The 11902-nt window shown below is 35.9% G+C and overlaps 1 protein-coding gene across 1 annotated transcript; it reads right to left on the reverse strand.

Annotated features, from left to right (window-relative positions):
* Window positions 1–537: 537 nt before the first annotated feature.
* On the reverse strand, window positions 538–11850 carry LOC121654264 (beta,beta-carotene 9',10'-oxygenase-like). Its single transcript, XM_042008307.1, has 12 exons — window positions 11693–11850; window positions 8647–8851; window positions 8336–8547; window positions 7754–7869; window positions 6367–6469; window positions 6068–6196; window positions 5809–5969; window positions 5504–5671; window positions 5064–5201; window positions 4194–4376; window positions 2285–2395; window positions 538–1099 (listed from the first exon to the last, which is right to left on the reverse strand). Exons 1-12 carry the CDS (start codon window positions 11718–11720, stop codon window positions 983–985), a joined length of 1671 nt encoding a protein of 556 aa, XP_041864241.1. The 5' UTR covers window positions 11721–11850; the 3' UTR covers window positions 538–982.
* Between the last annotated feature and the right edge of the window lie 52 nt (window positions 11851–11902).

The following is an 11902-nucleotide window of genomic DNA, read 5'->3' on the forward strand; positions in this document are numbered from 1 at the left end:
AAAGATATATGAAATTTTACAATTTATCAGATTATTCTGTAGTGAGTGGCAGTGTATTGGATTACTCACTGAGAAGCGACTAACTTGCAAATATACCATCCCCACTGATGCATATACTAAAAAAACAGCATAATTATCCACTATAGTGGAGACTATGCATGAAAGGGTTAATTAAATTACAAAAGGTACTAAATAGAATTTTACAAGTAAAAAACGTCCTAAAAATGAAAGAAGTTAAAAAAAAAAAAAGTTCACATGACTAAATCTGATGTTTATATACTGTTAACCGTATGTAATAAAATGCAAAATGTAGAGCTGATACTAGGAAAAAGTATTTTTTTTATATATATAGAGAAACCCACTTATAGAGTGGTATGAAACCTTGAAACATATTAGTTTTGCATTTCTTTGTTTTGTTTTTTTTTTTATTGATGCAACTTAAATTATAAATCTTGTCAGCAAATTAAAAAAAAGGTCCTGTGTAAATTTATTGTGTGAAGATGTACAAAAAACTTTGTAAACACATTCAAATGATCACAGGAGTAAAATTTAATAAAACGTTTAATTAAAGAGAATATAAAAGTAATTGACGGCATAAAAAGCATGGTTTGTGTTAAGAAAATATAAAGCATACAGACATACAAAGTAGATATTTATATTTAAAAAAATTATATTTTTGGCAGCTGATTTTGTTCAGAATTAACTTCACAGGGTTGATGCACCAAATTTTCAAACTGAAGCATCCTCCTGTGATGTGTTTCAAAGATACGTGTTTACTAAAAACAATATTATTATTCTTTTATTATTTATCTAAAATATAACAAAATAAGTATAAAGTCAGTAACATGGTATTAAATCTGTTTTCAGCATATAACACAGTAGTAACATAATAGCATAATATCACAAATATAGTGGTTGCTTTTTAATACTCTTCATTCTTGGTATTACGTTTAGTACCAGAAAGACTTTGAATATAGCAGGTTTATGCAGAGACACTGAAGGTACCGTGGAAGCCATAAGGCATGTTAACAGGCACATTGGCTCTTCCCAACTCCTCAAATGTTTTGGCATCCAAAACCAGGAGGAAAGTTCCTTTATCCTGTAGAGAAAAGTTTGATGGAGTTAATATCAAAACCCACAGGAACTATGTGCAAAACTATGTCAGTGACAGGATATGTCAACTAAGTCACATGGCTGCCAGCTGCAGGAGCTCATAAAAGAGCCTATCACAACAGTCACAAACCCATTAATATCCCTCTTTTGTCTTCAAGAAGAAAGGATGGATTAAGCATTCATCCCAGGTCAAATGAACCTGCAGAAGTTGTAGGTGTTTATCAGCTCCTGCTCCATTTTACGGCGTTAAAAACACAAAAATCAGGTGTTTTATTTTTTTTCTTTTCCGAGTGCAGTGCCCAGGCTGTATCTATTAGCAAAAAATTAGCTGACTGAAGTGTCACACATTGTGACCTTAGCTAAGTCGTTCTCAAACTTTTTCTACCGTGCCCCCCTTTGGAGGAATATATATATATATATACATATATATGTGTGTGTGTGTGTGTGTGTGTGTGTGTGTGTGTGTGTGTGTGTGTGTGTGTGTGTGTGTGTGTGTGTGTGTGTGTGTGTGTGTTTCACTGTCAGGAGGCACAACAGAAACCACCCCTAAAATGGAATAAACACAATTTCACTTTAGATCATTTTAATAAAAATATTTGTAATATGTTGAACTGACCAATTTTCTGAGATTTTAAACGGTCGTTTGTATCTTTAAAACCCTTTTAGAAATTTTGTATTCACACTAAACTTTACTTTGAGTTCTCAGAAACCTCTAATGACATTGTTTTGCTCCAATTTCCTGTTAATGTTCTACAAACAGGGCCAGAAAATACATTGCATGCCATTATTTTTTCAGGCTTTAGATAGTTTTTCAAAACTTCTGTCAAACAGACTCTGAGACTACATCAATGAATATTTATGATTCTGTTTGTCTCCCTTATGAATATTGGAAATAGGATTCCATTATGTGTCCAACTAAAACACAGGCCAGGTTAGTTAGCCTGAAGTTACGCTGAGCTGAAACCGCTGAGAACAACCTCAACCTGGAACACACTAGCTAATACTGTTCATTATAAATCATAGTTCAGGAAAAGTAAAACAGGTTTTTAACTAAGTCATAACTCAGTGAACTTAAAAAACCAAATTATTACAAAGACATGACCACACAATGACCAGCACGTCTCTTTAATCTGCTGTTCCTATAAAATATCAGGCTTAATACAAGTCTTACCCGTGATGGTGTAAGAACCACAGACAGGATAACACCATCATCCTCCTCCTCAGCGTCAGGTGTCGGCACAAAGACAGGCTCTGACGGGTAAAACCCCTTCTGGTACCAGACCTGCAAATATTTTATATGCATAATTTACAGCTAAGTGTTTAATTTCTTTTGGCTTTTCCACTCATTTAAAAAAAGAAACAGCGCAATTCCTAAACTAATGTATCATCATTCCATGTGGTGATGTGAAATTGCATGTCAGGGATGTTATTGGGCTTCAAAACTTGTGTCTCTTTTGATATAATTTTCAAGGTGTATTTTTTTTTTTTTTTTTTTACTGTTTTTTAAGTACTTAAACATTTTTATAGATATTGTGATTTCTTTCCATGTCTTGTATCAAGAGGTGATTTGTACCTTTTACCAACAGCCCATTATTTGAACTTTGTATGAACATTGAATTTAATATGTTTGGCTCTTTCTCAGCCAAGAAACAGCCTGGCGTATAGCTGCTCAAAAAGGAGTGTTTTTTTTTTTGTTTTTTTTTGTGAACTGTGTGTTTTAAAGAAAGTGATCTTGAAACTGCAATAAGATAAAAAGAAATATTTATGTATGAATTTGCCACTTAGTTGAATAAAAATTAAACTTTGTAGATTTTTTAGTAATATGTAGCTTTCTTCTTCCTATTTTCTTTATTTAAGATATAATTTTTTGAGTTTACTGTTTGTAAACACAACATTCAGACACCTAGAGAGTCAGAAACAGCCAAGTGAGCTTAAGACTATATGAGGAAATGAGGAGAGAGAGAAGTGGATGTCTGGATAGAGCTGTGATTAAAAGCAACAAAAAGATAAAACATTTTCTTTTGTAAATGCATCTGATTCTTCCTTTGCACCTTCACTGCTCTGTCTGCTACACCCAACTCACAAATCAGACAAGCCAGCAGTAGTAAGAAGAAATGGTTTTAGTTCCCTGAAAAATAAAATCCCCATCAGTACTTCATGTAGCATAACTCAAAATGAAGCAGTCAATTAATCAAAGTTTATTTTCATAGCACCTTACAACAGCACTCTAGCTGACCAAGTAGCTTAACATCATAAAACATATCAATACACATTAAAATAAAGTAAATATAATAGAAAGTGGTAAATAACACAGAAAGCACTAAAAGTATAAAACACATTAAAACAAAAGCCAAAGGCTTTTTTTTAAATAAATTGGTCTTAAGTTTGGCCTTGAACAGAGGCAGATCAATGTGGGTGAGTAGCTTGTAGGGAAGAGTATTCCAAAATGTTGGATCTGCCACTGAAAAGGACCGTTCCCTCCATTGCTTGCACCTGGACCGAGGCACCTCTAACATATTTTGACCAGCAGAACATAATGCTCTGCTGGGCTGGTGCGGAGCCATTCAGTGCCTTAAAAACAAACAGCAACAATTTAAACTGTATCCTGAACTGAACCGGGAGTCAGTGTAGAGCTAACAGGATAGGAGTGATATGTTTGTGCTTCTGAGTACTAGTTAGGAGACTTTTGTACAAGCTGTAAATATAAGATGCGAGATTGATTGAAACCGACATATAAAGAAATATACACATATATAAACAAATATCACACCAAAAATTGGATTTTGATCAACATTGCTTGGCATTTTTTGTCTGGAACTTCAGAGACTATTGTAAATTGGTTCCTTCACATAGTTGATCTAAGTATCTTTAATGTTAAGACTTCAAATCAGTCCCCTTACATAAGACAAAAGCTAGATTTCCCTTTGCTCAAGGGCTGTGCTTTTCTTTCCCCCCACCTCACTGAACCGGGCAATAATGGTATCTTTGCACACAGTGTTTATAGCAACAATTAAGAAGACTAAATGATGACAAATGTGTTTTCCAGGACATGCCTGCTCACACACACATATTACACACACCTTGAACGTCTTGTCCTTCAAGTCCATCTTGAGCAGCGAGTCTCCCACCAGGTGTTTGAAGCCACAGCCATAGAAATAACGGTACGGTCGAGTGTTGCATCTTTCGTAGTTGATCTGAGGAAACTCCAGGCCACCATATTCACAGAGGTCATCTCCATGGAGGTCCTCATGCTGGCAGAACACCTATTGACAAAGAGAGGATTAACTGTCTATTCTCATTCTCAGTAAGCAGAGTTTTAGTCATATCTTTCTGATCATCTGCGAATATTAAGCTTCTGTTTAACTGAGTTAAAATTGTTTCATGAACTGGATATAATGGAATTTGATCTTTCGGATTGATTGGATTTGATCCTTCTCCAGAGTGGAGATTAGCTGTTTTATACTTGCTGAATAGACTGTATTTCAATGTGCTGTAGAAGATACATTAGAAAAAAAAAACAAAAAGTCTTGAATAAAAATAAATTGTGAGGCATCATGTGTGCAACAGAGCCTATGCAAATTCGAAACAACAGGGGGCCGAGATTTAAACCCTGTGGTACACCACTTTCACGCTATTATTAAATTCTTTAAATGATCATGGATGTCAAATGCCTTTTGACAAATCTTACTTACTGGAATATGAGTAAGTGCATAATTTTTTTTCAACAACTTTACAAGCTTTTACTGTCCTCAAAGTCATTTCTGGTCGTGCAATTTGTAATAACAGGAGAGTTTTGTATGAGTTTTGTCATATAATGAGGTCTCACAACAGGGTAATTATCCTCTGAAGACTGGTTTTAAAAAATAAATTGAGAAATGTTTCCATTACATTGGCTGCCAAGGCAAATTCTATTTCCGCTAAAAAATGTATGATATCTAATTCCACTTTACCTTTTCTGCACTCATTTTAACACAGGATGCCTCACTGGAGGGTCGAGTGTTCAAGTTCTGGCCTGTTGGGGTTTCATTGGTCACATGCAGGGGCAGGACAAAACGGCGAGGGTAAGTCCTGTCGGTTGTGTTGTACACCTGGAATGAACACAGTGAATGATTGATGGAATTGATATAATTTCTGTATATAATACATTATATCTTATGTTTTTGGTGTATTTTTGCAAATAGAAATAAGTATCTTATGAAGACAATGGTGTCAGAGAAAGCACAAGTGATTATTTGAAGATAAAAAAGAAACAACAGTAGAAAGCAGCAAATCATGACAAACTGAATAAAATGCTAATGTCCTGATAAACAAGTAATAACAATAAGATGCATTAAATAACTATGGTGTAATGTGAAACATTTCCTTGTTCAACACAAACAATTATACTGACTTCATCTAGTGCCTCTCCAGACTTGCGTAAGTTCTGAATGAGGAAATTGTTGATGGCTTGTCCATCATCTGAGCAGCATATATCAAGCATCAAGAATCCATCCTCCTCAAAGGCATTGATTTGATGGAAGATTGAAATGGCTTTGGTGTGGTACTTAACAGGGCTGACCTGCAGTTCAGAAAACATTACTAGTCTTTACAGAATTAACTAGATGGAAACACAAGCTTACTTTCTCTATTGTCATGCTGTGCAGAAATCCTACCAAGTTTAAATTATGATCCTTGATCATCTGATTTACATCTCACCTTGCCTGTGTGCTTGTTAACAAGATGGAAGACAGTTTCCTGTTTGGGATCCCAGTAGATACCATTGCTTAAAGCCTTCCCTCTCAGCTTGCATGTGACTATTTTCAGCAAATCCATCTTAATTGGCTGTTCAATGAACACCACATAGTTCCCAGACATGGCTGGAAGCAGGAGAATGTTATTGAGCTTTATAGCTGAGGGCAGTGAGTGAAAGAGACAGAAAAAACTAATAAGCGATACCCAAGAGTACTGGGCTTACCAAAGCTGTGGTAGTAGGAGGGATGGGACTTGTTAGCAGGCACAATAGAACAGAGGATTTTGGCTCCCTGTAGGGTGTCTTTGCTGTCTGTCTTCTCTGGAGGTACTTTGATGATATTGTACAGAGCTCCTAAAATGCCAGGATAATAATAAATTTATAATTTTTTTACATATATTTGCACTGATGTGAGATATGAAGAAATAGATGTCCAATGACAACAAGTAATGTTGTTGATGTTGTAAAAGAACAAATTCAGAGAAGTCTCAATGAATTATGCAAACTGTGTTAAGGGTCTTAACCTTTGCTTCCGTAGGAGTTGCCCATATTGTAGGTGGTGCCATCTGGATCATAGTGTGGGTGGGCAGTGGCACCATTTACAGCAATGAACTTGCTCCAGTCAACCTGCAAAACAGAGGGGGGGCAGGGCTGTTGGAAGCCTGAGGTATTTGGGTAGGCTGACTGAAAGAATAAGCAAGACATTTTGTGTTTCATTCACCAAATCTTCTTACGAAGCTTCTTAAATTTGTTCTTAAGATGTACTTGAGAAGTTTTTAGGAAAACCCCCAGATTCATTAACATGGTCATAGATTGCAGAAATGTTTGTATCTTTCCTCTTAGAATGGTGAATCTCTCCTAACCTGAAAGGACAAACTAGTCCTACTTTGCATTGGTAACCGCCCAAAAAATGGCCATAAAAGGTTGTGACTTACAGGCAGAAGAGAATCGGAAGAGGATAAAATAATAAACAGAACGACAAACTGATGAATGAAAATAAAAAAATAAAGATGTGCAATGAAGCCTGATTGTCCTCGTTTTTAAATTGTTTACTTGATTATAAATAATCACATGGTTAGCTACAAATAATATTAAAAAAATGGATTTATATACCCGACCTTGATCATAAAGGAATGAAATGGATGAAAAATAGTTTAATTTTCCCTTGAGGGAAATATTAAAATTGGGATCTGCAATATCAGTTATTATCTTGAATAACAAAATGCTTTATACTTCACCAAAAGTTATGTAAACATTTGACAAAACCATCACTGTAGTTTTATTATGGAACAGAACCACAGAAAACAACATGAATGCGGCTTTTGTTCAAACATGTTCGCTTTCAGATATTTGTAAGAGTATTCCTGTGTGTTTGTAGATGCAAAGATGTTGGTAAATGCCACAATTTTCATAAAAGTTTAGTAAGTAGGATTTAAGAACACATTTGTTCGTAAGAATGGGTGCTGAATGAAACCCATTGACTTTGTTCAGAGGTCCGTCATCTAGTCTACTAGTAGGCTAAAAGATGCAAATTAGAATCCATGCATAGATGCTAGAATCTTATTTACACTTTTGTTTACAGACTAAAGAGGTTGCATTTAACAATATAACAGTAAACATATTGGTCCACTCTTGCATCACAGAGGATGGAGGGCTGATGCTTTGTAAAATGCATTTTAATCTGCCAACCCAACCCAAGGAGCATATTTTCTGTACCATTTTCCTTTTTTTTTTATTGGATCTCTGCATGCTTTGGCCCTCAAGCTCACCCTTGCCAAAAATTCATGAATATGGCTGATATTATCAGATTATCATCATATGCAATAGAAAAGATACATATGAAAATGTCATGATAATTAATGTCAGTGATCAATATTTATACTGAATTCACCACAACAACCATGACAGTACCTTTTCCAATGATTCTAGTTTCTCTGGGTTCACTCTGTGAATGAAATTAGTCTCTGTGCTGACATAGTAGTCACCTTTGTATTTCACAAAGCTCACACTTGCATTGTCTGTAGGTTCTGTAACAAAGAAAAACAAAGGACTTAAAGCTTTGCTTTATCATTCAGATACACAGCTTGTAGTTACTCTGTAATGTTTAGTGGGAAAATATTTTGTGGTAACATTGCTCATGTCCCACCATAGGACATTATTATGTAACCCTGGCATAGTTTGAGAGCTTAACAGTCCCCAACCCTGGCCCCACCACAGATTTAGTGCAGAAGAATTTGTACAAACATGGACTCTAAATTATTCTTCTGCTCCATCTGACGTAGATTTCCCGTCTTACTGCTCTGACTCTGCCTCTTCTCAAATTACCAAGTGGATTTTCCGGGATCTGTGCTTTATTGAGCACTAAGAACAAGTTGGGACAAAAGAAAAATCAACTAATATTGCTGCACAGTCATTCAAAAGTCCAACTACACTACCCTTACTTGTCATCATCCTTCCTCTGTTATTCGGATCTTTCATGCGTGGTTTACTCACCAATCATCTCAAAGCGAGAGAGGAACCTCTGAAATAAGTTTTTACACGGGTCAGGCATGGCAAGCGTGCCAAATTCTGACATCATGATTCGGTCCCTTTCACTGTTCTTCTTGTATGCATCGCTGTTAAGGAACCGACTTTTGTACGTCACTTGGCCTTTCTGGATTTTAAACTGGTGCAGCATAGCCATCCCATCGAACCAGTGATTGTAGCTGCCATGAAAGAGAGTTATTAAGACCTTACTGCTGTTTGGAAACTTGTTTTTTCTTTATTTGTAACATGGAGCAGCATACAGACATTTTCCAGCTTACTGTGTATTTCCAAACTCAAACTTCCCTGGGCCATTGCGGAGGAAGTTGCCATTGATCCAGGAGGGGATGGTGCCCTGCACTTCGGTAGTGATTGGTTCAGGGGTCTCCTCTACAGAGCGCACAAGAGGAGCGATTGTCTCCAATCCTGTAGCTGCTTTGATTCTATGTTCCTTTGCCTTGCCATTTCCAACAGGCCTGGCCTCATCTGTAGAAAACAAAAAGATAATATTACTCAAAGTTTCTTTGTTCACCTTGTTTAGATGGACTTTGATGGCCTGCTTGTCTTTAATTTTGTTGCATTCAGTTCCCTGTTTCTCACTTTGTAGTTAATGTACCACACAACCCACAAAGTACAGCATGTAGTTAATGAAAGACCAATTAGAAATATCAAATTCTTCACAAATTCTAATCACTTCCTTATTCCTTTATTCCTGAAAATGTATTCGAAATCCATCTGTAACTTTTTGATTTATGTTGCTAACAGACAGACCAACCAACGCCACATAACAAAACATAATATTAAAAAAATGAACAGAAGCAGAAGAATGAACGCAGAATAAGCTTTGGCTATGCTCCAACAAATGAATGAGGAAGACTCAGATGTGGGAGAAATGCTCCACTCCTCTTACTACAATAGGACCAAGTTAGGACTGGACATCCTTGACAAGATGCTGAGGCAGTATTCATCTCTATCTGCAAATAGAAGATGGCCTGTTGTGGTGTTTTATAATGTTTTTTTGGACATTGCTGCCCTGAATGCTTGGGTCCTCTACCCACTGCTCACTGCTGTAGTTTTGCCTGGAATAATAACAAACTTCTGACTTCAATTATAGGAGTCAGCTGTTCTAATTCCATCTACTGCTGCTAAGGAGAGGCTTTTTCTACCAAGCAATGCATCTTTGAATTGTTCCTGCAGTATTTAATCTGTTTGTATGCTTGAATAAAATTATTTTATTAATGAAATATGCACTTTTAAATCCTATTGTTGAGAATATAAAGATGATATAAACAAATGTATAAACAGATGACCTTAGTACCCTTCCTTTGGGATGTTCAGCTTCTTTCTGTAAAGTTTTAAAAGTTTGGGTGAAAAAAGATTAAACTGATTAAGTTAAGCAGTGGTGGCAATGCCTGTTTAATTTTAATGATAACATATTTTATGCAAAAGGCATTCAGTGACAAGCAGAGATCACCATGTTTCCATGTTTTGATTTTTGCATTTACATCATTTACATGTTTGATGTTAATCTGACAGAGAAGCCAGACCTTAATCTGTTCACAGAGGATGCAGAAACCATGAAACATCACATCGGAGTGAGTTTTGTTATTTCTCTTTTCAAAACACTAAATGTGCAGCTTTTAATCTTTTTAGAAATATTTATATAGTCATAGACTATATATTAGTTTTTTTGTGAAATTGTGGAAAAAAACTATTATTTGAAGGAAAGTAGTATTCTATTTTTTGTAGCAACAAGCTAAAAACATTATCAGCACTTTCTTAAAGCAAATTTGTTTCAATAGAGAACCTTAAAATTTTATGTGCCAAATTTAAGTGACACTAAATATAACCCCACTTAATATAATTATACTTACTATACAGTATATATTGTGCCTTGATTCAAAGATGAAGAAAGCCATTCTCAGCACAATAATTTTTTTTTTTTTAAAAAGGGATTACGATTAAGAGACACCCCCTGTGCAAGACAACTTAAAACGAATTAACATGCACCTTAGTGATAAACTGTGAATCATATCCAGTCCATTTGTTTGTGTTTGTTGATACAAAGGTCAGTTGGGTAGCTGTATTTGGAATCAGTTTGAAGTTCTCCATTATGTTTTTATAGGGATAGTATAGCACAGTGTGCTCTGGACCTGTTACATAATTTGAAGCATTCCCAGACCTTAATTTAGCAGGCAAGTTTTTCCACAAAATCACAATGAAATGCTGACTGACTGGTCAAGAGGACAACTTTCAGTCTCCAGAGGTTAAACATCAGCAATTTATTTCAGCATAATAACATTAAGGAGCACAAAAAAAAAAAAAAAAAAAATAAAAATCAAAATCACACAGAAAGAATTTTACAGAATATAAAGGCGGAAGCTAAAATCTTGATAGATGCATCTCAGGAGGTTTAAGAAAGAATTGAGCAACTCAAAACAACTTGTCTTAGATGACAAATTTCTTTCAGTTGATTAACTGATTTTTGGATTTTATATGTAAAAATCCCACTTTTTAAAGTGAAAAAAGTTAAAAAGTAAAGGTAGCTCTATTTGCCTCAGAGATGCAGATGAATCTAAATATACTGAGTCATGCTCCATCAGGCAAATACCTGCAGTAATTATTCTAAGTACAAAATTTGCAATGGATTGACTGTTGAGTGATATTAAGTCTGCACTGACTTTAATTTCTGACTGTCTATTTTTATTTTATTTTTTCAGCCTGTTTCCCAGTGAAGAGAGGGAGCATGCTGCAGAGTCATACAGAATACAGTTTGACTGTATCGCAGCTAAAGATGCCACCTGACAGTTTTATTTTAATGAATACGTGTAATGTACGGAAGCGTGGAGCTGTCACCCAAATTAAAAAAGGGACCTAATCACGTTATAACGTGATATGTTTATTGTAAAACGTGAAACGTATCACGTTATAACGTGATAAGGTCCCATTTTTTTTTTTTTTTTTAATTTGGGTGACAGCTCCACGCTGCCGTAGTAATGAGAGCGGTTTCTATATTTAAAAAATGACAGCAGCGAGAAGGGAATCGGAAACACGGCAATATTAAACTGAGGCAGCAGAAAGAACATTTTGTACTGTACAATCAAAATAACTCATCATCACCACATTCCTCATCAGATTAGCACAACGTTCATTAATAGGTGCGGTACATACAAATACGGGTCAAATTAAACATTTATTTGGATTAGTTAAGGCAAAAATGTACAGGTGTGGCCATCTGACACCACTCTGAAGGCAGTAGCAGGTGAGTCCTTTGCCGCACTGCTTTTATCTGCACAATAAAACACTGATAACACGGAAGAAGTTTACCTGAGTTATCCTGCTTAACAAGCGGCATGGCTCAGGATGGATGCTGTTTCTTTCGTCTATCTGCAACCTGTCCGACCATAAACCTTTTACAACTGAGAATAAAGCAGCTGGGACTTAATGCGGTGCTGAGTGGTTACATAAGGTTGCGCACGACAGCGCACCCTTTATATGGGCCACTGTACTGCCAGAGTGGTGGAGCACAAGTTGTTT

The sequence above is a fragment of the Melanotaenia boesemani genome, chromosome 15, assembly GCF_017639745.1.
Source record: "Melanotaenia boesemani isolate fMelBoe1 chromosome 15, fMelBoe1.pri, whole genome shotgun sequence".
In the NCBI taxonomy this organism is placed as follows: Eukaryota; Metazoa; Chordata; class Actinopteri; order Atheriniformes; family Melanotaeniidae; genus Melanotaenia; species Melanotaenia boesemani.

Excerpts from the sequence above, each read along its gene's own strand:
- LOC121654264 (XM_042008307.1), bottom strand. The coding sequence starts at position 11,720 with ATGCCGCTTGTTAAGCAGGATAACTCAG. Across the intron at positions 6,197-6,366 it reads CAACTCCTACGGAAGCAAAG|GAGCTCTGTACAATATCATC; the intron begins GTTAAGACCCTT and ends CTGGCATTTTAG. Across the intron at positions 5,202-5,503 it reads CTGGAGAGGCACTAGATGAA|GTGTACAACACAACCGACAG; the intron begins GTCAGTATAATT and ends TGTTCATTCCAG.